The sequence below is a fragment of the Aethalodelphis obliquidens genome, unplaced genomic scaffold, assembly GCF_003676395.1.
Source record: "Aethalodelphis obliquidens isolate GAN/ISIS:26980383/991018 unplaced genomic scaffold, ASM367639v1 scaffold89, whole genome shotgun sequence".
In the NCBI taxonomy this organism is placed as follows: Eukaryota; Metazoa; Chordata; class Mammalia; order Artiodactyla; family Delphinidae; genus Aethalodelphis; species Aethalodelphis obliquidens.
The window spans coordinates 54308-80331 of NW_020838033.1; the positions used below are offsets into that span (position 1 = coordinate 54308).

Below are 26024 nucleotides of genomic sequence, written 5' to 3' on the forward strand. Positions count from 1 at the left end.
TTGTTTTATTTTTCATTATAGAAGTGTTACATATTTACTGTTTTAAAAAAAAGAAAATGAAAAATATGGAAAAGTTAAAATTATCCTCCCATCCCATTCTCACACTGTTAACAGTTTAGCTATTCCTTCAGGATCTTTCTAAATGCATACATAAACAAACACAGATATATCAATCTGTGCATATACCAGCATATATTGTTTCTTTTAATAAAAAATGAGTCATATTATTCGTATTTGGCAATTTACTTTTTTCAGTATTTCAAATACTTTTTACTCAGTATTTTACCTGTAGTAAATCACCCCCCTACTGATGGTTAGATTGCCTTCAGTTTTTCACTATTACATTATTGCTGCAAGAAATATCCTTCCACATGGATTCTTGTGTCCTATGAGTATTTCTGAAGGACAGATTCCTGAAAGTGGAATTCCCTGGTCAACGGCATGCTCATTTTTTTTAAGTTTTCATAAGTAATGCAAATTGCCTTCCAAAAAGATGGCATATGTTTGCCTTCCTACCAAGTGTATATGAGTGTTTTTTCTCCCATACATAAATTTGCCAATGCCAGATATCATCAGTCTCTCAATTTTTTACCAATTATTGAATTCTTTAGAGGTAGTTTATACTTTATAAAAATTAACTTTTATTTTTATAAAATGAATGCATGCACTTGATAGTACCATGTAAACAATAATAGAAGTGTACCCCAAAAAAGGATCCCTTGCAGCAATCTTTTTTTCTCTTCCCAGTTCAGCTTTCATGAGACAAGTACTTTTTTTTTTTTGGCCGTGCCTCATGGCATGTGGGATCTTAGTTTTCTGACCAGGGATCAAATCCATGCCCCCTGCAGTGGAAGCACGGAGTCTTAACCACTGGACTGCTAGGGAAGTCCTGGGACAACTACTTTTAATTCTTTTATCTTTTTGATCTAATATCCATCTCCATAATTCTAAATATTAGACTTCCATTACCTGATGTATGAATTTTAGGTATTATATTTTGACTTCCTCTGTGCTAGTTGAGGAGTTACCATATATGCCCTAATATTAGGCAAGGTCTCACCACCTGCAGTCATCCCATCACCTAATATTCAAAGCCTTGAGTAGTCACCTAACATGGTTTTTCAGTTTTATTTTGAAGAGCAGTGTGTTCAGAATGGCACATTACCTGAAACAGTTTTATTTGATATTTGTTTTCTGTGCTTACAGAAGTTAGCTGATAGAACCATAATTAAGAAAGAAAGAGAAAGGAGGTTAAAATTGAACATAGACTTAAGATTATTCCCTTGATTCATATTGCTAGTGTTCATTTTAGCTCTAGGACCTTGGGCAAGTTAATTAATCCGTTTGAACCTCTGCTTCCTCATTTGTAAAAAGGGAGTAATAATATTTGTAAGGATTAAATGCATTGCTACATATTAAGTGCTTAGAATGTCCCTAGCACATATTAAGCATCCTTTAAGTTGTATGACTTATATTAGTTGTATTACTAATCTTAACAGACTTTTTACAAATAAGGAGCAAAAGTATTTCGTAAGGTTACTGCGGAATTTACAAATAAACTCCTGTAGAGAAAATGTGTTTCTAAACCAAATTAGATGAAAATGAGCAAGACTTACTCTGGAGAACTGTCAGGTGATACAAACAGTGAATCTAATGTGTGACAGGGAAGCGTTTCAGAAAATGGCAAAAGCAATATTTCTAAGATAGTATATTCTAATATACTACTTAAACATGTATGTATAGACTTCTAAGTCTGGAGAACAGTGGCAGAAGCCTGATGCAATTTTCCCACCCACCTACCTATAAACCAATAAAAAAGCATGTATAAATCACACACCACCCCTGCCTTCAGCATTAAGAAACAGATTACCACAACCTTCAAATTACCTATAAGCAGAGAAATCAGATTCCAAGAGCTCCTCCTGCCCATATGAGGAGTGGGAAAGGGAAGTCTTCACAGGTTTGTTGAAAGAGTTTAGGGACATGGAAGGCTTAGATGAAGCACAAAAGTACCACTTCCAAAAGAGAGAAATTCATCACTTAAGTTCCAAAATACTGAACACAGGTTTGAAATCTGATAGTTCACAGTTCCAGCCACAGAGAAGAGCTTGAATGCAAGCAATACCAGAATTGGTAAGCTGAAATTACGAGTGCTTCATAGGGAAGGAGTGAAGACATGGAGACTTGGAGTCATGGATAAAGAGAAAGAAGGAAGAGGAAAAAGTTAATAATCTTTCAGAAAAAGAAAGAGGATGTTCTTTAACTAGGAACGCTGACCATGAAATGAATAGAAATAGAAAAGAATGGATCACATCCATACAGAACTTGCCTGAGAAGAAACAGTGTGAGTCAAAGCATATCAGCTGATGAATATCTCTCCTCCCCCAAAAAAAGAAAAACGTGAGGCAGAAGAAAATTGACACAATAATACTCAAAATGAAATAAAACATCTTCAAACCATATTTGGAGATAAGGGTAAAAAAATACCTTCACTCAGAAATATAACACAGAACAGAAAGGGACAAAAAACAGGATGAAGTAAGGTCAGATTAGATTAAACTGAGAAAGTAGAAGGAAAAAAATCATATCAGAAATGAAGACTAAGTTACAAGTTTCCCAACAAACAATAGAGTCAAATGCAAATGTGATAAAAGACATAGAAGAAAAACAAAACTAAGAGAATGAAAATGACAGTTTTAGTGAAAGGTGGGTACAAAAAGTCTCACATGTAATTGGTGCCTCTCAAGAAGGCAGAGGAATAAAAGCATAACATTTAAACGCATAATCAAGAAAACTTTCTGGAAATAAAAGATCTGAATCTTGAATTTTGAATATATGAAAAGTTCATACCAGAAGATAAACTCCAAGATATATTCTAGTAAAGCTATACAACTTTAAAGATTCAGAAAAATTCTCAGGGCCTCCAGGGGTAAAAAGATGAAGTGACTTACAAGGGCCAGAGAATTAGACTGGTATTGGGTTTCTCAAAAGCAACATACACAGCAAGAAATAGTGGCGCATCGCCAATTAAAAATATTTTCAAATTGGCTTAGAAAAGCAAAACCCACTTTATAACGTACAATAGGCCCTTAAAACAGTAGAAGTAAAAGAATGAACAAAGATATACCTGGCAAACAAATAATAAGAAAACAGGATTGGCAATGCTGATAACAAAGTAGAAGTCAAACCAAAAAGCATTGAACAAGACAAAAGAGGACAGTTTATAATGCTGCAACCACAATTCACAACAAAGGTACAATAGTTGTATATATGAACCAAATAACAGCAACAATCTGTGTAAATCAGAAGCTATAAAAAATGCAAGTAGTGAAAAACACTAAAAATTGGAGACTTTAATACTCTTAGCACAAGATAGGTGTTGTAGACAAAAAATAAGGTTATAAAAGATCTAAACCACATAATAAGGCAGATCATCAGGTATATCCATTGCTACATCCTAGTAGACACTATATTTCAAACACAGAGTATTCATAAAAATTGTTGCTAAATTAGAAAAACATCAGTAGGTTCCATTCAAGAAAGCAAAAGCAAAACCAAAAAGCAAAAGGGCACTTCCATCTTGAACTTTAGAAACCTTCTATTATATGTTAGAAAGCCTTGTGCAAAAAAGTTCATAGCAGGTTTATTCATAGTATTCAAGTCTGGGTGGAGAATGGATAGACTAATATATTGATAAAGTTCAGTTTCACTCAGCAGTAAGAAGCGTTGAACCATTATACATGCAATAACATGGATAAATCTCAAAATGTCCATATAGTTTTATTCCATCTATGTAAAATCTTAACTATATGCAAAATTAAGCAATTGTGCTAAAACTGGGAGGAGGAGAAAACTGAGTGTGAAAGGACATGAGGGAGCTTTCTAGAGTGATAGAAAATTTCAGCATCTTGATTGAACTTGAAAAGTTCAGCATCTTTGATATGCATTCAAAATTATGCCTCAATCTAAAAAAATCAACTTTTGGATAAACAGGGAATGCAAACAAATTACAGAGTTTCTAAAAAGTAATAATAATGGGGCTTCCCTGGTGGCGCAGTGGTTAAGAATCCACCTGTCAATGCAGGGGACATGGGTTCGAGCCCTGGTCCAGGAAGATCCCACATGCCGCAGGGCAACTAAGCCCGTGTGCCACAACTACTGAGCCTCTGCTCTAGAGCCCATGAGCCACAACTGCTGAGCCCGTGTGCCAAAACTACTGAAGCCCACGTGCCTAGAGCCCATGCTCCACAACAAGAGAAGCCACTGCAATGAAAAGCCCGCGCATTGCAACGAAGAGTAGCCCCTGCTCGCCACAACTAGAGAAAGCTGCACACGGCAACAAAGAACCAAAGCAGCCAAAAGTAAATAAATAAATAAATTTATAAATAGTAATAATGAAAATGCTACATACATACCAGAATCTGGAATACGTTTAAAGCAGTGAGCAGAGGAAAATTCGTACTCCTAAATTATCAGCTGTTAAAGGAAAATTCAAAAGTAAATTCTAAAGATTTTATTGGCTTTGTCAGCAGTTGATACATTGGGCAACATCCAGTCTAGCAGGTAGAAAGGAGCTCTGAAGAGCTGCAGAAGGCCAAGAGATTTTGATAGACCAAAGTGAGCAGGAGGAACAAGGAAGTTATACTGGGCATTTGCTGATTGGTTAAAATGGGGTTGCTGGCCTTAATGGAGCAAAAGGAAGTCTTGGAGCTGGGTCAAGTAACTTGTGCTGATAGGTTGACTTAGGCTTATCTTTTTCTGGAAGAGCTGAGTGTAGAAAACTAACCACTAAATTTTGGCTTTCTGACTTGGGACTTAGCATGAGCAACTCCACCTTGGGCCTAATCCGGTTACTTTAGCACAGTAAATACAGAAGATTGAAAATAAATAATTCCCAATTCAGAAACAAAAAGAGCAAAGCAAAACACACAAAAAAAGGGAATAATAGATAAAAGTAGAAGTTAATGAATTAAAGGACAGAAAAACTATACGTAAAATTGATGAGTCAATCCTGGACCTTTGTGGGAAAATTCACAAAGTATGTAAACCACTAGCTAGTTTAATCAAGAGGGAAAGGAGAATGCACAAACATACAAAATAAGAAATAAGAAGGAAATAACTTGATACAGAAGAAATTGAGAAAATCTTACACAACTATTTTGCACACACTGTGCAAATAAATTTGAAAACGTAGATGAAATGGATTATTAGGAAAATACAGTTTGAGAAAATTGACCTCACTAGAGAGTTTCTTAAAAACTTAGGTAAATTTCTCTATTTCTTTTATGGAAATTATCAAGGAGCTATCCCACAAAACACCAGGCCTGAGTGATTTCACAAGGGAATCTGCAAAACCTTTAGATAGCATGTAGTCCCAATGCTACACAAATCATTTCAGACCATAGAAAATGAAGGAAAACTTTCTAATTATTTTTATGAAGCAAGACTAATACTGATTTCTGAACCTGATAAAGATGGTGCAAAAAAATGAAAATTAGACATTTATGAATATCAGTGCAAAATCCTAAATATTGTGCAATCTCTTAACACAATATTCAAATACATTATGACGAAGTGAGCTTGATAGTAGCAGTACAAGAATGATTCAGTATTTGGAAGTTTGTTGATATAATTTACCATATTAATAGCTCTAAGGAGAACAGTCATATTCTCTTTTTAGATGTTGGGAAAGTCTGTGACAAATTCAACACCTATTCCTAATAAAAACTTAAGAAAACAGGAATGGATAGATCCTTCCTTAACATGATTTTCATAAATGCACATGCACACTCACATACATACATACATCAAAATATCTTAATCCTGGGGCTTCCCTGGTGGCGCAGTGGTTAAGAATCCGCCTGCCAGTGCAGGGGACACGGGTTTGAGCCCTGGTCTGGGAAGATCCCACATGCCGCGGAGCAACTAAGCCCGCGCACCACAACCACTGAGCCTGCGCTCTAGAGCCCGTACTCTGCAACAAGAGAAGCCACCTCAGTGAGAAGCCCGCGCACAGCAACGAAGAGTTCTTCCCACTCGCCGCAACTAGAGAAAGCCCGTGCAGCAACGAAGACCAACGCAGCCAAAAATAAATAAATAAATAAAGCAAATGCAAAAAATACAGTTAGGAAAAAGAAAATTATAAGCTTAGTGGAAAAGAGAAAAGTTTCTTTGCAAGTGACATTATAGTGTATCTGGAAAGCCCTAGAAAATCAATGATAAAACTTTCCAAATAATTTAGCAAGATTGCAGGATATAAAATAATAAATCTAAGTGTACTCAGTCAATTCAACAATATAACAAAAGGGAAAATTGCATTTACATTAGCCACGAAAAATAAAATACTTAAATTCATAAGGATTTCCTTTTAACAAGAATTGTTCAAAAGCCTATATGATGCAAACTATACAACGTTTCTTGTTCTCAGTTAAGACATTTCAACATTATGAAGATTCCGAAGTTAGTAAATCTAATGAGGCCCTAATAAAAATACCCAACAATTTTGTGGTATAGAACTAAGCTAGTTAATACTGAAGTTCATTTGGAAAAATAAAACATGCAAGAATATCAAAGCATTAAAGGAAAAATATTGGGGGAGGGTGTCTAGGCCTACCAGATTTCAGACTCTACTAGGAAGGCTCTCTAATTTAAAAAGGAAGCTATTGGCACATGAATAGACAGACCAATAAGGTAGTATAACGTTTAGCTATGGACACAACTACATGTGGAAATCTGAAACATAAAGTGGTATTTCAAAGCACTGTGACAAAAGGGACATTTTAGTAAAAAGCGATGGTACAACTAGATAGTTGGGAAAAGATAATATTAGGGCCACTGTTTATACCATACATAAGAATAAACTCTAGGGGCTTCCCTGGTGGCGCAGTGGTTGAGAGTCCGCCTGCCGATGCAGGGGACACGGGTTGGTGCCCGGGTCCGGGAGGATCCCACATGCCGCAGAGCGGCTGGGCCCGTGAGCCATGGCCGCTGAGCCTGCGCATCCGGAGCCTGTGCTCTGCAATGGGAGAGGCCACAACAGTGAGAGGCCCGCGTACCGCAAAAGAAAAAAAGAATAAACTCTAAATGGATCAGAGATGTAAATAACAAAATATGGGTGAATTTTTCTATACCATGGTATAAGGGAAATTTTTCTGTGACTCAAGGTACAATGAAAGAAAATACTGATAAGTTTTACTACATTAAAAAAATTTTATTTAATTGTATGGCAAAAAATTCCATAAAATCAAAATTTGCCATGTATAACAGAGGTAAATTTAGGGTAAATTCCTAAATACAAAGAGTTTTGAAGAAAACATTTAAAAGATTAAAAACACTTAAAGGGCAAGAGATAAGAACAGACAAGTCCACACACATATACAGAAAGGTACAAAAATGGCTTAGTGTAGAACTATACTGGTTTTTAATACCAATCCCCACTAAAAAGGATGAGATCTCCTTGGAGAAGAGGTTGATTTAGGAGCTGGAGCAGTGTAGGGTTTAAAATGATCCTAGAATATCTTGATATTACAGAAAGTAAGGTACTGCTCAAAAATTGATGTGGGCATGTCAAAATGACACGGGAGTCAGTTCAAGGGGATCCTAGTAGCCAAATCTGGGATAATTTGAACCCCCAAATAATTAAAGACAGAAATGAATTATGAACTAGGGGGGTGGGGCGGAGAAATAGGAGTTAGTGAACTTATACTGATAATGAATAGGTAGATAGATATATAAAGGAGATGATGAGAGTTTCCTGCTGACTGGTAAGAGAGTACTAGCACTAGAAAATCATTTTGCAGACATCATAATGTTTGGTTCTGCAGGAGTTATTGGATGCCTAATTTAGGGATGAGGGGGGTAGAATTTCAGTGAGCAACTGTATTAGTTTGTTTTAAATGTGTCCCCAAGATTGCTTATTAGTTGCAAGGAGAAATATGGTAAGTATACTGGAAAAACTGGACAACACCTTGGCAGGGTGATGAAAATGAACATCACCACTGAGGGGCAGATATGTATCTTGTGCCTCTGGGTGTAATACTCTTGAGAAGGATATATCACTTACGTAGTATTATGGGGATATATAACCTGAAAATGAGGAAACTTCAGATGAACCCCAAATGAAAAGCATCCCATTAAAAAGAGGAGAGGTCTTCCCAGCATTGCTTGGGTCTGGATGTAGGTGTTTCCCCAATTGGTGCTGTATGCACTTTTATTTCTATCTATATATATATTGCTTGTTCTCCCAACTTGGTGATGTAAGTTCTCCCAAATTGGTGATGTATGTACATTTATCTCTGTCTCTGTCTCTCTCTCTCTCCCTCTCTCTCTCCCTCTCTCTCTCCCTCTCTCTCTCTCGCTATATATATATATATAGCTTGTCCTTATATTGTAACTTAATACTAATATAATAAATTTCCTTATTTCTTGCTTATTAAAAAAAAAAGAGGAGAGGAGGCCTACATTCTCCAAAAACAATCTTCTAGATTAAAGGAAACAAATACAGCATGTGATGCTGGACTAGAGGGAAGAAATTCTATAAAGGACATTCGTTCCATTGAAATATGGATGGTAAATTAGGGCAAAGTATTAACATTAAATTCCCTGAAACTAATAACTGTGCTATAGTGATGAGAGAATGTTTATATTCTCAGGAAATGCACCCTGAAGTAGTTTGGAATAAAAAGACATGTATGGGACTTCCCTGGTGGTCCAGTAGTTAAGACTCCACACTTCCACTGCAGGGGGCATGGGTTTGATCCCTGGTCAGGGAACTAGGATCCTGCATGCTGCTGCCAAAAAAAAAAAAAAAAAAAATTGTATGCAACTCACTCTCAAATGGTTCAGAAAAACATCTATATATTTCGAGAGAAGAATAAAACAAATGGAGCAATTTTTTAGTAATTGGTGAATCTGAGTAGAATACACAGGATTTCTTTGTACTATATTTCCAGCTTTTCTGTAAATTTGGAGTTATTTCCAAGTAAAAAGTTTTTTTTTAAAAAACGGGAAAAAAGACTACTGACATACCATTTTCATTCAGCATATTATATGGCAAAAAAAAAAAAAAACTCCCAGTATTGCTGGAGCAAATACAAAATGGTAAAGTTTCCATGGAGGGGAATTTGGCAATATCTAACAAAACAGTCACCATTCTACCCAGCAGTCACACTTCTGAGAATATACCCTGAAGTTATACCTCAAACAATTTATATACATATATGTGTATATGTATATATACATGTATATATGTTCATTGCAGCAATACTTGTTATTGCCAAAACATTGAAAACTATTGTGTCCAAATGAAATTGATTGAATAAACATGCGCACAGTGGAGAACTGCGCAGCTTAAAAAGGAATGAGGAAGATGTCTGTGCCCTGAAATGAAGTGGTTTCCAGGATGTATTTCTAAATTAAAGGACAGAGGAGTTTAGTATGTGGCCTTTTGTGTATATAAGGAAGCATAAATATACCTGTTTACCTTTTTAAAACATACACACATAAGAAAGATGAACCAGAAAGCAATAAAGTTGGTTACCCACCTACAGGAGACAGTGGCGAGATAAGGGAAGGAAATATTTCTCCAAGTTATACCTTTTTGTATAGCTGTTTATATTTGAAAGCAGGGTGATTTTTTTGATAGTCCCAGTAAATGAAATTAACTCAATAAGGATGTCAAGGGAGACTAAAACCAAAAGCAAACCAAAACCAACTTATTTCAAACTGACAATTGAAGGAGGGAGAAATAGCTAATCCAAGTAACTCTAAAACTCAGTACTCTGTTCCTCAGTTTGAGGAGAAGGGACTACAAAGAAATTCTGAACTCAAAAGTTCATTTTTGTAACAGTATGGATGTTATGCTCTGAAACTATTTAAATATATAAAAGGATGGAGCAAATGAATAAATGTTAATTTTGTTGGAAGCCAGGGTTTTCAATAGAAGAAGAGAGAGACGAATACGGATGTGAGAAGGTAAGGAAAAGCCCTGTGGGGATGGATTCTAATTGGAGGTGTAAGTGTAAACTTATGATTTTGAAAATACATTGTATATATACATAAGTCATATGTCACATACATGTCTGCATATATATTCCAACTCACATGCACTGAAAGGCTCCAGAAGCAAAGAGATACCCCAGTAGCAATGAACACATGGACCACCTAGATCTTTATTTCTAACATTCCTAGTAAAAGAAACCAAGGCTCTTTGGAGAAATGGTTGATTCCAGAGCTGAGACAGGAAAGTGAGATAAGCCTAGAATGTCTTGTTATGCCAGAAAGCAAAAAATTGTTCAAAAATGATAGGGGCATGTCAGAATGACACAGGAGTCAGCTTGAATGGGTTCCCACTGGCTGAATCTGTCATGATTTGAGCCCCCAAATAACAAAGGACAATAAAGAATTACAAACCATTGAAAAGTTGGAATCCAGGAGTTAATACCCATAAGAGAAAAAAGAAGGATCTTCCTGACAGAAGAATGCCAACTGATTAATATGGAAGGAATTCTGGGATTGGAAAATCGTAGTAAAAGATTGGGCAAGAATCATTGGATGCTAAATCTGGAGTGAAATTTTGATGAGCAGTATATTTGCATGGTCTTGAAGTGTCTTCCATAGGTTGCTTATTAAAAGAGGGAAAACAGTAAAACACCAGTGGAGAACCAGATCCCACAGCTAGACCAAGTCTTATCGTCACCAATAAGGGGCAGATGAACATCATATAATCTGGGTTTACTACCCTGAGTAGCATGAGTTATGTAGTATTTCAACTGGGAATATACAGTCTGAATCTAATGATGAGAAAACTGCAAACCCAAAAAGGGGAAGTTTTTAAAGGAGAGGAAATCTATGTGAAAGAATTCCAAATAATTTGTGTAGATAGTCCACGCTCAAAGAGGGGGTGCTTGATGGCCTCTTGCTGATGTGCCTTCACCTATGCTGTTCTCTGCCTAAAAAGATCCTCCTCTTGCCCATCAGAAATCTTTCTCAGCCTTTAAACAAGTATCATTTGTGTGTGTGTGTATGTGTGTGATACTGAGTTGACCTGACCCCCTATTTTTCTCTCTTGGAAATTTTCATTCCATTCATCCACATAATTGTCTTTGGAGCTGCTCTGTTCTTTTATGCCCCTGACCCTCTGGTTGAATACCCCTAGGCATGCCCTTAACCCGGGTGAAGACAACATACCCATTATTTGGGATTTTTTAAACTTAGGAACTCTGCTCTTAGAACTGTAAGATGGCAAATTTAAGAAATGAATGATAAAGAGATCATAATACCAGGGGAAAAAGCTAAAGGCTTTGACTAAGATTTTGTCTGAGAATAAAGAGGGATCCTCAAATATTCAGGGACAATAATGAGAGAATAAAATTGGTTCCTGCTTAGCCCCTACCAAATTCAGTTTGTTCATCAAATTAGGAACCACAGTTTAATTAGGTTTCTGTCACTTATAACCAAAAACATAAAGCCTCAGTTTAAATCAGGGTTTCTCACCAGTGGCACTAAACAGCGTTTTGGACTCTCCTGTCATGTTAATGCAAAGGAATGTGACTCTTTTCCTCCAGTCCTCTTAAGGGATATTGCCAAATATCTACCAGGGGGCTAATATCCACTGCCTCCAGTTGAGAGACAACAAATATTTGAGTCCTGCAATGCTGATCTCTGAGAATATTGTGAACAAGACAGAAATACAGTTCAGGGAAGATAGGCAAAAAATTAAGTGCACACAAAAATCTTAAAATCAAATTCATAATAAATTCTCTGAAAGAAACAGGATACTGAAATGAGAAATAATGGGGTGAAGAGTGCTACTTCATTTAATTAATTTGTTTAAGAGTGCTACTTTATTTTTTTTAATAAATTTTTTTAAAAAGAGGGGGTGCTTAATTCCCCACTCCTTGAGCATGGGCTTCGAATAGTTACTTCCTTCCAAAGAGTACAGTATGGAGAGAGGTGAAGAGTAATTTTATAGTAGAAAAAACTGCCAAATAATTCTTCAGGCAAGTGGGACTTCCCTCATGGTGCAGTGGTTAAGAATCTGTCTGCCGATGCAGGGGGCGCAGGTTCAATCCCTTGTCCGGGAAGATCCAACATGCCGCGGAGCAACTAAGCCCATGAGCCACAACTACTGAGCCCGAGTGCTGCAACTACTAAAGCCCGTGCACCTAGAGCCCATGCTCCACAACAAGAGAAGCCACCGCAATGAGAAGCCCGCGCACTGCAACGGAGAGTAGACCCCACTCGCCGCAACTAGAGAAGGCCCACATGCAGCGATGAAGATCCAACACAGCCATAAATAAATAAATAAATTTATTTATTTTAAAAGAATAATTCTGGCAAGTAATCAAGGTCAACATCAACAGGGATAAGTTATGTTGACAGGATATATCCCCAGTCTAATCATGAGGATATGAGACAAATTCAGTAGAAGCGACGTTCAACAAAATACCTGACCAGTACTCCTCAATTGTCAAGGTCACCAGAAACCAGGAAAATCTGAGAAATTTTCACAGCCCAGAGGAGCTTAAGTAAATCTAACAGCTAAATATAGTGTGGGATCTTGGAACAGAAGAAGAACATAGGGTAAAAATGAAGGAAATGTGCATAAAGTATATATAGACTTAGTTGACATATCAATTTTAGTTCATTAATTAACAAATGTACAATACTAACATAAGATATTAATAGGGAAACAGGTATAATATGGGAAATCTGCGCTGTATTTTCAACTTTTCTGTAAATCTATTGGAACTATATACATTGTAAATCATTTGTAAGTAAAGATGAAATATTTTGCAAAAATAGCCGTCTATTGTTACCATTCTTAAGGGGGGGACATAATCTTATAATAAAGAGTAGTCATTTAGTCATTTAAGTTTAATAAGTTAAGCTTTATGGAAAAAATTTATAACCAGGCAATAAATATAAGTTGACATTCGCCCTTTTTATCTCCATCCTCCAAACTTTTTATTCAAGTTGATCAAAAAACTCACTTCTTGTTATTTTTAATCTCATGGGGAAATGAGGAATCACTATATCTTTATACCTATCCACTTCATAAGTTAAATCATTAGTGTTTATATGATAATGTTTACGGCTGCACAGCCCGGTCACTGGATTGAACCCGGACTACGGCAGTGAAAGCCCAGAATCCTAACCACTAGGCCACCAGGGAACTTCCTTTGTTCCTTTTTGTTTGTTTGTTTGTTTTGCGGTACGCGGGCCTCTCACTGTTGTGGCCTCTTCCGTTGTGGTGCACGGGCTCTGGACGCACAGGCTCAGCGGCCATGGCTCACGGGCCCAGCCGCTCTGCGGCATGTGGGATCTTCCCAGACCGGGGCACGAACCCGTGTCCCCTGCATCGGCAGGCGGACTCTCAACCACTGCGCCACCAGGGAAGCCTTCCCTTTGTTCCTTTTTGATATAACTTCTTTTCCTGGAGTTAACAACTGTCTCATATTTTTTAGTTTAATCATTTAACACTATTAAAAGTGTCTATTGCCTTTTTCCTAAATCCTCCAACAAACTGTCAAACACAAAGTTTTATTTTTATCCTGGAGCTGCCATCGTCCATCCTCCTCCAGTAGAGTCTGGTTGCTTTGTAGGCCTCCTGTACAGCTGTCATCCGAGGACGTCCCTTTTATCATTGTCTTGGGAATTCCCTGTCCTCTGTTGGATCTTTCTCTTTCTTCGTTACTTTGGTGTTACAATGAAGCACATCTCCTGAGTAAAAGTGAACATGGGATCTAAGTTTTTTGAGACTTGGCATATCTGAAAATATCTTTATCCAACCATTATACGTGGCTGATAGATTGACAGGATATAGATTTTTTTAACAACTTTCTTGAAGTAAAATTGACACGAGATTTAAAACTTTAAAGTGTACAATTTAATAAGTTTTGACAAATGTAACACTCGTGAAACCATCACCACAGTCAAGATACAGAAGCTGTCCATAATCCCCAAAAGTTTCTTCATGATCCTTTATAACCTCTTTCCCACCCCCGGCCCATCCCTTCCCCAGGTAACTTACTGATCTGTTTTCTGTCACTATACATTAGTTTGCATTTTCTAAAGTTTTATAAAAATGAAATCATGCAGCTTGTGTTCTTTTTTTTTTTTTGGTATGGTTTTCGCTCAGCATAATTATTGTGAGATTATCACTGTTGTGTGTGTCAAAAATTAATTCCTTTTTATTGCCAAGTAGCAAAATGGAATCATTGTATGGATGTACCACAATTTGTTTATTCATTTACTTTTTGATGGACATTTGGGTATTTCCAGTTTTGAGCTATTATGATCATTCATATATATGTCTTTGTATGGACTTAAGCTTTCATTTTTCTTAGGTAAATACCCAGGAGTGGAATGGATCGTAGGCGGTGTATATTTAGCACGTCTTATTTAACACTGTATTTAAAACTGCGTGTTCTCCAAAGTGCTTGTACCATTTTACATTCCCGTCTTCAGTATATGAGAGTTCCATTTGCTGCACAGACCATAGAGGGCTGTGGGTTTGTTTGGCCATTCTAATAGATGCATAAGAACATCTTGTGATTTTAATTTGTAATTTCCTAATGACCAATGATGTTGAACATGTATTCATGTCCTTATTTGCCGTCCATGTAGCTTCTTTGTGAATTCTCTTTAGATCTTTGCCTGTTTTTTTTTTAATTATGTTGTTTAAGTTACTGAGTTTTGACGGTTCTTTGTATGTCCTGGATACAAATCCTTTATCAGGTATATGATTTGCAAATATTGTTTTCCAGTCTGTGGCTTGTTTTATTCTCCTAATAGTGTCTTTCAAAGACCAGAAGTTTTAAATTTTGATTAAGTTTAGTGATCAGTTTTTCCTTTAATGGGTCATACTTTTGATGTCATATCCAAAAACTTTTTAATACCTAACCTAACATTGTGAATGTTTTTTTCCAGTTTTTTTTCTGGAAGTTTTTAGTTTTTAGCTCTTACTTTTAGGTCTGTGATCCGTTTTGTTTTTGTTTTTGGCCATGCCGTGTGGCTTGTGGGATCTTAGTTCCCCAACCAGGGATTGAACCCAGGCCACAGCAGTGAAATTGCCAAGTCCTAACCACTGGACCACCAGGGAATTCCCTGTGATCCATTTTGAGTTACGTTTTGTTTATGATATAACGTATAGATCCCAGTCTCTTTTTTTTTTTTTTTTTGCATATGGTTATCTGCTTGTTCCAGCACCTTTTGTTGAGAAGACTATATTTTTTCCACTGAATTGCCTTTTCACACTTGTGAAAAAAAATCAATTGACCATATATGTATGGGTCTATTTCTTTTGATCTATTTGTCGGTCTTTATGTCAAAATTCCACTGCCTTGATTAGAGTAGCTTCAGCATACATCTTGGAGTCAGGAAGCTTAAGTCTTTCACCTTTGTTCATCTCAAATTTGTTTTGGCTATTCTAGGCCCTTGCAGTTCCATATGAATTTTAGATTCAGCTTGTCAATTTCTACCCCAAAATCTTCTGTGTTTTGATTACGTTGTGTTTTTCGGGGTTGGTTTGTTTGGCCACTCCATGTAACATGTAGAATCTTAGTTCCCCAGCAGGGATTGAACCCCTGCCCCCTGAAGTGGAAGCACAGATTCTTAACCACTGGACCACCAGGGAAGTCCCTTGATTACAATTGTGTTGGATCTATAAATCAACTTGGGAAGAATTGGCATTTTAACAATATTTATTCTTCTAATCTGTGAACACAGTAAATCTTTCCATTTATTTAGATCTTTCTTTAACCCTTTCAGGAACATTTAGTAGTTTTCATGGTATTGGTCTTGCATATCTTTTGCCAGATTTATCCCCAATTATTTCATACTTTTTGATGCTATTTTAAGTGGTATTTTTTTATTTCCAGAAATTGAACTCCAGAAATTGAAATTTCTGGAGTTTTGTTGCTAGTATATAGAAATGCAGCTGATTTTCCTGTACTGATATTTTGTCCTGCATCCTTGCTAAACACTTATTAGCCCAACACTTACTGTATATTCCATCAGATTTTCTACAATCATGATGTCTGGGAATAAAGATTTAGTTAAATTTACTTCTTTACAATCTGGATTCTTTTATTTCTTTATTTCTGTACTTTTTTTTTCTTATTGCGCTGGCTAGAATTTCTAGTACAGTATTGAATTAAAATGGCAAAAGCAAATATATAAACTCCCAGTCTTAATGGGAAAACATCCAGATTTTCATAATTAAATTTCTTTTTTTTGGCTGGGCCACACAGCATACAGGATCCTAGTTCCCCTACCAGGGATCAAACCCGTGCTCCCTGCAGTAGAAGCATGGAGTCTTAACCACTGGACCGCCAGGGAAGTCCCCATTAAATTTCATGCTAAGTTTAGGATTTTCCTGAATGTTCTTTATCGGGTGAGGAGGAAGTTCTCTTCTATTTCTAGTTTGCTGAGGGTTTTTTTTTTTTAATCAGGAATAGGTCTCGGAGTCTGTAAAATGCTTTTTCTGTATCCCTTGAGATAATCATATGACTTCTGTTTTTTAGTCTATTAATATGATGAATTTATTGATTTTCAAATGTTGAATTAGCTTTGCCTTCCTGGGATAAACCCACTTGGCCATCCTATACTATTCTTTTTATGTAGTGTTTGATTCAGTCTGCTAAAATTTAGTTTAAAATGTTTGCATCCTATATTCATGAGTAATATCGCTCTGTAGTTTTCTTACAATAGCTTTTCTGGTTTTGGGATCAGAGTAATGCTGGCCTAATAGAATGAGTTGGAAACTATTTCATCCTCTTCAGTTTCCTGGAAGAGTTGTTGTAGAATCAGTAGTATTTCTTAAATAGAATTCTCCAGTGAAGCCATTTGGGCTGGAGTTTTCTTTGTGAGAAGGTTTGTAACTACACATTTAATTTCTTTACCTATTCAGGTTATTATAGTTATTTACCTATTCAGGTAATATGTTTATATGTGAGATTTGGTTTTATGTCTTTCAAAGAATTTGTCCATTTCCTCTAAGTTGTCAAATTTATTAGCGTAAAGTTGTTGGTAATATTCTTACTCTCCTCTTAATATCTCCAGAATCTATAGTGATGCTGCCTCTCACCCATGATACTGGAAATTTTGTCTTTTCTCTTTTTTGCTTATCTCTAATCAGTCTTATTGATCTTCTCAAAGAACTGGCTATTGCTTTCATTTTTTTTTTTTTTTTTTTGGTTTGTTTGTTTTTCAGTTAGTTGATTTTCACTTGGAGCTTTGAGTATAGATTTTATGATAAGAATTTTTTTCCTTAACCAGCTATTACTTTCTTTTTTTTCTTCTTTTTGTTTGTTTGTTTTTTAGTTAGTTGATTTTCACTTGGAGCTTCGAGTATACCTTTTCTGATAAGAATTTTTTTCCTTTAGAAGTTTGAGGGCATTACTTTTGTTAATCTTGTCATTGAGAAACCCACTGATATCCTAATTCCCTTCTCTTTTTGTGTGACATAGTGTTTTTCTTGAAGCTTTTAGTACGGCAAAGTTCTGTAATTTTTATAAGGATGTACCTTGGTATAGTTTGGTTTTTTTCTAAGTCATTAAGCTGGGCTTGCGTGGTCCCTTCAGTATAGGAACTCTGTCTTTTGATCCTGGAATTCTTGTTGTTGTTGTATTTTTTTCTTTGTTCCTGTCTGTTTTCTTTCTTCAGTATCTCTGTTCTTTGGATTTTGTATCTTCTGTATTTAACTTTTCTCTTTTCTCTTTTATTATCTACCTATTTGTCTCATGTGTACACACACACACATGCTTTTTGAAAGATTTCCTTGATTTTACTATCCATGTATTAATTTATTATTTTGCCTCCTCTGGTTTTTAAATTCCAAGATCTGTCTTGTTCATTTATAGCATCCTATTATTATATTTCTCTGAAGAATTTTTCTTTTTGAAGTTTTCTTTTGCTCCCTGTATTACTTCTATTTCCTGTAGATTCTTTTTTCTGAAGATTTGTTTTGGTCTTTCACGTTTTTTTAATTAATTTTTTTAATTTTAAAATTAATTAATTAATTTGGCTGTACTGGGTCTTCAGTGCGGCACATGGGCTCTTCATTGAGGTGCACAGGCTCAATAGTTGCAGCGCAAGTGCTTAGTTGCAGTATGTGGGATCTTAGTTCCCCGACCAGGGCTCGACCAGGGCTCGAACCCAGGCACCCTGCCTTGGGAGCGAGGAGTCTTAACCACTGGACCACCAGGGAAGTTCCTGGTCTTCCACATTTTTAAGAGGCCTTTCACAAATGACTGGTAATCCTTGCCTGTTTATTCATATTTAATGGTTAGTTACTAAGCAGCTGATGGGACTAAATGTGCCTAAATTGGACTTGTTGACTAGTGAGATTCACTGTTGTGATTGGTTACTTTTAAAATCTCTCTGGTCTCCTGCACTTTTACTGTGATCTGTTTAGATGTGGATATCTTTTTGTTGTGCTTAACATATATTGTAGTGCTTAACATATATTGTAGTTCTATCTGTGAATTCATGTTTTTGTTATTTCTTCAAAATTTTCAGCCAGTATCTCATTCAGCTTTACCTTTTTCCATTCTCCATAGTCTCTCCTTTGAGAATTTTTTTAATATATATAAATTTATTTATTTATTATTTATTTTTGGCTGTGTTGGGGCTTCGTTGCTGCATGCGGGCTTTCTCCAGTTGCAGCGAGCAAGGGCTACTCTTCGTTACCATGTGCGAGCTTCTCGTTGCAGTGGCTTCTCTTGTTGTGGAGCACAGGCTGTAGGCACGAGGGCTTCAGTAGTTGTGGCACTCGGGCTCAGTAGTTGTGGTCCGCGGGCTCTAGAGCACAGGCTCAGTAGTTGTGGCACACAGGCTTAGTTGCTCCACAGCATGTGGGATCTTCCCAGATCAGGGCTCGAACCCATGTCCCCGGCATTGGCAGGTGGATTCTTAACCACTGCACCACCAGGGAAGTCCATCTCCTTTGAGAACTCTTATTGACATTTATTATTAGATCTTTACATTCAGTGCTGTTTTAACCTCTTAGTTTCTATGTTTCTGTTCTTCTTTGCTGTTTTGGGTTCTTTCTTAATGTTTATCTTCCATTTCCCCAATTATTTTTTAGGCATGTCTAATCCATTTAGGGTTTTTTTGTGTTTTTTTTTAAAATTACAGCAATTGTATTTTTCATTTACAGAAATAACATTTGGTTCTTTCTGATTGTATTCTCTGTTCATTTTTCAATAACATTTTTTATTTCTTCTTAGTTCTTGTATGGTTATTTTATATTCTGTCTCTGGCAATTCCAGTGCCTAACTATTTGGGATATCTAATCTATTTCTGCTGACGCTTGCGGTGGACCGCTTATTGTGTGTTTGATATTTGATTGTGTACTGATATTTGATAAAAATCTGTGGAAATGCTGAAAGGCCGGAATTGTAGGTGATTATTTCTGAAATGATTTAGGATTGCTTTTTCTGGGTGTCAAGGGGCACTGGTATCCTAGAACCACTTTAATTTCTTGACATGGGAATTTTCTGACCATCTAGGGTAGGATAAGTTATAACCTCAGGTCTTTGGTTGCAAAATCCCAGAGAAGCCTCTCCACCCAGAGCATGGACAAAAAGGCTCCTTTGTAGGTCCCCGAGCTGTGCAGCTTGTGGGATCTCAATTGCCTGACCAGGAATTGAACCCGGGCCACCGCAGTGAAAGCCTGGAATCCTAACACTTAGGCCACCAGGGAACTCCCTACATGTAGTCAGTTTTTTTCCCACCCATTTTACAACTTACATTGAAGTTGCAGCCCCCTCAGGGGCTTTGGTCTGATATAGAGAACATTTCTCTAGAACATTAGTCCTTAAAGATGCTTTGGGGGCTTCCCTGGTGGTGCAGTGGTTGAGAGTCCACCTGCCGATGCAGGGGACATGGGTTCGTGCCCCAGTCTGGGAAGATCCCACATGCCGCGGAGCGGCTGGGCCCATGAGCCATGGCCGCTGAGCCTGCGCGTCCGGAGCCTGTGCTCCACACGGGAGAGGCCACAACAGTGAGAGGCCCGCGTACCCAAAAAAAAAAAAAAGAAAAGATGCTTTGGAAAACACTGCATACTATATATACCTCTTAAATTATTGTAATGTTCACAAGCATCTTAAGGGTTCAAAGAGGGCTTTGAAGTAAGGAAAATTTCCCAAATGTATTTGACCGTAATACGTTTTTTTAAATGTTAACAGCCTATACTTATTGAAACCAAAATGTTTGTAATCATTGGGTCCCTGAAATTTTAAGTTTATATTCTCTAACAAGTTGAGTCAGAGTAAGATATTCTGTGTTGACATTTCAGGATCAGTAAATAGCTGCTAACCAAGCTGACTATAAAGTGGACGACAAACTTACATGAAAACTCTGGATGTAAAAGATCATCTCTGTATGGAGTTAGGGTGTATGAATTTATTAGGATTTAGAATTCTAGCCAGTGTTTACTAAATGTATATTCCAGGCATTGTGATAAATATTTCATAGTGTCTTTATGTTGCCCTCAGGAAGAAAATATATCAAACTTTAACCTAGCCTTCAAGGGCCCTGGTGATCTGGCCACTGCATCCTCCTCAAACATTTAGCTTTTCATTATAAAATAAAATTATCAATTCTCAGGGCTAGATTTTCATTTTTAAAATCTCATTTATCACAATTTGAACTAAGGTCTTTTAGGTAGTGTACATGAGTGCTGTGTCATGTGTTACTGATTTCTTCTACTTTTAAGACTGAACATTCTTCACGATCCGAAAGGAAAAGAAGAGACTCTTTCGGGATGTTTGACGGTTATGATAGCTGCAGTGAGGACACGAGTAGCAGCTCCAGCTCTGAGGAGAGTGAAGAGGAAGTTGCTCCTTTACCTTCTAATCTGCCAATTATCAAAAACAATGGCCAAGTGTACACATACCCAGATGGTAAATCTGGCATGGGTGAGTATGGAGATATATACTTCAGCTCAGGTGAACAGCCTTTACCTGTTACACACCTTTATACTTGAGGGTATGTTTTGATTCCATTTCTCCTGTCATTTCCCTTAGAATTTTTAAAGAACAGTTTGAAGAAACACGGTCTGAAACTTACGGTTCTAGATAAGATCACTGGGTTTGTGTTAGATCTCTTTATTTTGCATACCTACCACCTGCTGGTAGAAAACAAGTAGAAAAAAATGAAAACAAAAGGCAGCTGAGAAACTTAATGGGACTTAAGTTCCATAATTAAATAATAAATCCCTATGTAATTGGAAGTGTGTAAGATAATAGACTTACAGAGTTGAAAGAGACTTTCAAGGTTAAGTCTTCCTTCTCTTTAACGATTCCTTATAAGTTTTCTGTTTTAACACTTTGGCTATAGGGTATCTCTAATTACCAGAATATCCTTTATATTGAACCAAAATTATCCTTGCTCTAACTTTGTCTTTTGGTCTTAATTTTGATTTTTAAAGGTACACAGAATGATTCTAATCCCTGTAACAAAGACATCTCTTCCCATCACATTACAACACTTATTTCTAGGGTGTCTCTAGGACACACTAAGTAAACCTAATTGCTTCAGTCATTTCTCAGCATCAATGATTTAATTCATCAGTATCCTGCTCACTTTCTTCTGGGAATACTTCAGATTACGTGGTAGTAGGGTGACAACTTGTCTTACCTGAGACTGTCCTGGTTTTAGGATTAAATGTCCCACATCCTGGAAAAGGACCTCAGGCAAATAGTTGGTCACTCTGTGTGATTAGGACAGAAGGTAGTTCAGCTTTTATCTCCTTTTTTTATGACACTGTGTTTCCATTCAGGCCACCAAAATTGCTTTAACTTTTTTAAAACTAATCTGAATTTGCAAATAACTGAAACCACATGAACTAGACCAATTTAAATCAGTCTTGCACTTTTGCAGTTGATTTTTTAAACCCAAGGTGTTAAGACTTTAAAACCCTCCATGTAACCTTTTTCTTACTAAATTTTGGTCTTAGAAATATTTTATTCCTAATCCTTTCATCTAATGTTGAATGCAGTGTCATCTGATCGTCATTTGCAGATTTGATGATAATGCCCTGTAAGTCATATTCTAGTCTTTTTTTTTTTTTTTTAATTAGTTTCCTTTGGCCTTTAATGACATTGGTACTTTTTTTTTGACTGTGTTGGGTCTTTGCTGCTGCACGTGGGCTTTTCTCTAGTTGCGGCGAGCGGGGGCTCATCTTCGTTGTGGTGCGCGGGCTTCTCATTGGGTGGCTTCTCTTGTTGTGGAGCACGGGCTCTAGGCGCGGGGGCTTCAGTAGTTTTGGCACACGGGCTCAGTAGTTGTGGTTCACGGGCTCTAGAGCACAGGCTCAGTAGTTGTGGCACACGGGCTTAGTTGCTCTGTGGCAAGTGGGATCTTCCCAGACCAGGGCTCGAACCCGTGTCCCCTGCATTGGCAGGTGGACTCTTAACCTCTGCACCACCAGGGAAGCCCTATATTCTAGTCTTTTGATTAAAACGTTGAGCATCGAAGGCCCTGGTACAGAGTCCTGCAGATCATATCAAAGAACTTAACTTCACTTATCAGGACTCACTAGGTGTAGTCATCCAACCAGTTAAAACCTACCTAGGTGTTTTCTACTTCAGCTTGAATTTCTCAATCCTTACTGACAAAGCTACATGAGAGATTTTATCAGATGTGTTTACTCCTGTTAATATACATCTTGTCGTGGTTTAGTTATGATATACCAGTCTGGTAATCTTATAACAAAAGGGAGCTTTATATGTGCCAGACTCTGTTTTACAGATACAAATAGAAACAATATAGAATAAACTCCCTGGTGGAGCTTACATCCTGGTCATGAGAATTCTAGTTTGACATGTTTAGTTCTTGGAAAAGATATACTGTCCCCTTGGGATCGCTTTTTTTTTTTTTTTTTTTTTACGTAGATGATCCACAAACCTTTTAAATAATCTGTTCTAGAATTTTTACAACAGAAAATCATTCAGGCTTTTTTTCCCTTAGACACCCTTTGTTTATCTCTTATCCTTGGCTTCTTACATTTTTTCCATGATTTCTCATAATTTGTTATGAGAACTTACTGGTTAAACTGTAAGTTCCTCCAGTTATAACTGTTTAGATGGAGATTGGAACCCACTCAACAACATACTTGTTTGCTCTGTTATCTTTTTTCCCCCCAACTTTAGTGAGGAATAATTGACAAATATAATTGTATATGTTTAAATGTATAAATGTCTATAAATGTGGTGATTTGATACACATGGATACGGTGGAATGATTACCAAGCTCAAGATAATTGACACATCTGTCACCTCACAAAGTTAACTGAGGGTGTGTGTGTGTGCGCGTGCAGTGTGAGCACAAGATCCACTCTCAGCAGCTTCCAACTACACAATACAGTAGCGCTATTAACTATAGTCACCATGCTGCACATTAGATCCTCACAACTTATTCTTTTTATAACTGAAAATTTGTGCCCCTGGCAACCACCATTCTATGAAATGGGCTTTCTTTTTTTAAGTTTCCACATATAAGTGATACCATACACTATTTGTCTTTCTCTTTCTGGCTTATTTCACTTAGCATAATCCCCTCCAGTTTTGTCCATGTTGTCAGAAATGGCAATATTTCCTTCTTTTTATGGCTGAATAATACTCAATTATAATGAATAATATTCCAATTTAATGAATAATATTCCATATATGTGGGTACCATATCTATCTGTCTATATATAGATATATACCACATTTTTTTTTTAATCCACTCATCCATCAAAAGACGTTTAGTGTGTTTCCATAACTTGGCTATTGTGAATAATGCTACAATGAACATGGGAGGGCAGATATCTCTTTGAGATACTGAGTTGCAGTCAACTAATTTTTGATAAGGGCAACAAGAGCACACAATGGGGAAAGGATAGTCTTTTCAGTAAATGGTGTTGGGAAATTTGATATCCACGTGCAAAAGAAAAACTGGACCCCTATCTTATACCACTCACAAAAATTAACTCGAAAATGGATTAAAGACTTAAATGTAAGACCTGAAACTATAAAACTCCTAGGAGAAAACATAAGAAAGAAGCTCCTTGACGTTGGTCTTAGCAGTGATTTCTTGGATAAGACACCAAAAGCACAAGGCAACAAAAGCTAAAATAAGCAGTGAGGTTACATTAAACTAAAGAGGTTCTGCTCAGCAAAGGAAACAGTAAGTTGAAAAGGCAACCTACAGAGTGGGAGAAAATATTTGTAAACCATATATTTGATAAGGGGTTAATATCCAAAATATATAAAGGACTCATACAACTCAATAGCCAAAAAAGCAAATAATCCAATTTAAAAATGGACAAAGGACCTGAATAGACATTTTTCCAAAAAAGGCGTGCAAATGGCCAATAGTACAGGAAAATGTGCTCAACATCACTAATCATCAGGGAAATGAAGATCAAAACCACAATGAGATATCACCTCATACCTGTTAGGATGGCTAGTATCAAAAAGACAAGAGATAACAAATGTTGAGGAGGATGTGGAAAAAGGGAAGTCTTATAAACTCTTGGTGGTAATGTAAATTGGTATAGCCATATTGAAAACAGTATGGTGATTCCTCAAAAATTTAAAAATAGAACTGTTATGTAATTCAGCAATCCCACAACCTATGTATCTTTTTTGAGCTTCACTTCTTACTACCCTGTTCTTCTAATTCTGCCTTTCAAATTATTGTCCATTATGCTAGTTTACAAAAGAGACCCACTAGTGGTTAGAGTTTTGTTGCCCTCTCTTATCAGTTAATAATAGTGCACGTACTTCAAGCTTTGAACCTATCCTGTTTCTCTCGTCTCCTGAATATAACTTGAGAGAATCCTCATATTGCCTTCAGCATTTTTCTGAGTTGGCCATTTTTATGTTTCAGTCTTTGCAGTATTTTAAAGACCTGTGCTGCACTTTGTATTAATCTTCAGTTGTGTTGCACTTTTTTTAATCTTTTGTTTATAATCCTTTCAAACATCAGAGCTTATAATGTCTGGCACAAGGTGAGCACTAAGGAAATGTTAGTTGAATCTAACTTATATTTGTTTGTGAGTCTTTTGACCCTTTTTAAAGCCCTTTCAGACCTTAAGCTATTGTCAGACCTTCTGGAGCCTGTAGCTGTGGTATCATTCCAGTCTTTCCCCTACCTTTTATTAGGTTTTTATATCATTTATGTATCAGATAGAAGAAATTTTCTATCTGCTTTAAAGAAATTTTTTAAATTAAAACCTTTAGATAATTGGAGAAATTATTAAACTGTTAGATGAAAATTGGTTTTATTATATGATCATAACACCAGTGTTTTTGTTAATTAGCTACCTGCGAAATGTGTGGGATGGTTGGTGTGCGAGATGCTTTTTACTCTAAAACAAAGCGTTTCTGCAGTGTTTCATGTTCAAGAAGTTACTCGTCAAACTCCAAGAAGGCAAGCATTTTGGCCAGACTTCAGGTAACGGTACAGAAACCTTATTCTTTATATCTGTTATTTCTATGGCTTTCACTGTTTATCTGTCATTTGATTGTGATTCGTTGCACTTCACCTTTGCCCAATTGGCCAGTTATCATTTTATACCCCACATTTTAAAGAAATATGTTCATTCTATAAAATTGAGTAGCTGTTATAAATAGAGAAGGCATACTATCCAAAATAAACTATGACTTGTTTGTGTCTTTTTTCTGAATAAGTATAGCTGTAATAAACGTCTTTAGATATACATGAATTGAAGCCATTTTTCCCCCTGATTTTCTTTGGAGTTAACATCAAAGTAGAAACTTTCAGTGTTGGGAGGGGGAACGATTTACCCTTCGGTTTTATTTTTCCATCATCTTTGGTTTGTATTTTTGATTGTAACCCATTTGATACGTTGACCAAGTGTATTTGGTTAATCCAACTAACTTTTTGGAAAAATTCATAATACAGAAGGCAAATCATCTTTCTGTAAATGCACGTCAGTGCCTACAAAATGACTGGAGATTTGACCATTTGACTAAGTTATTACTGTTGTAGCATATAAACTACTTTTT

At 36.7% G+C, this 26024-nt stretch overlaps 1 protein-coding gene across 13 annotated transcripts in view; it reads left to right on the top strand.

Annotated features, from left to right (window-relative positions):
* Nucleotides 1–26024, top strand: part of MBTD1 (mbt domain containing 1) — a 67975-nt gene that overhangs the window by 6152 nt on the left and 35799 nt on the right. For 9 of the 13 annotated variants that reach the window (XM_027094555.1, XM_027094553.1, XM_027094551.1 and 6 more), the window contains 2 exons: nucleotides 20723–20924; nucleotides 25316–25455. In XM_027094555.1, coding sequence (XP_026950356.1) covers nucleotides 20771–20924; nucleotides 25316–25455 — 294 coding nt within the window. In that variant the 5' untranslated portion in view covers nucleotides 20723–20770. The remainder of the gene's footprint in view (nucleotides 1–20722; nucleotides 20925–25315; nucleotides 25456–26024) is intronic. The other 4 variants (XM_027094559.1, XM_027094549.1, XM_027094550.1 and 1 more) reach the window with 1 other exon arrangement.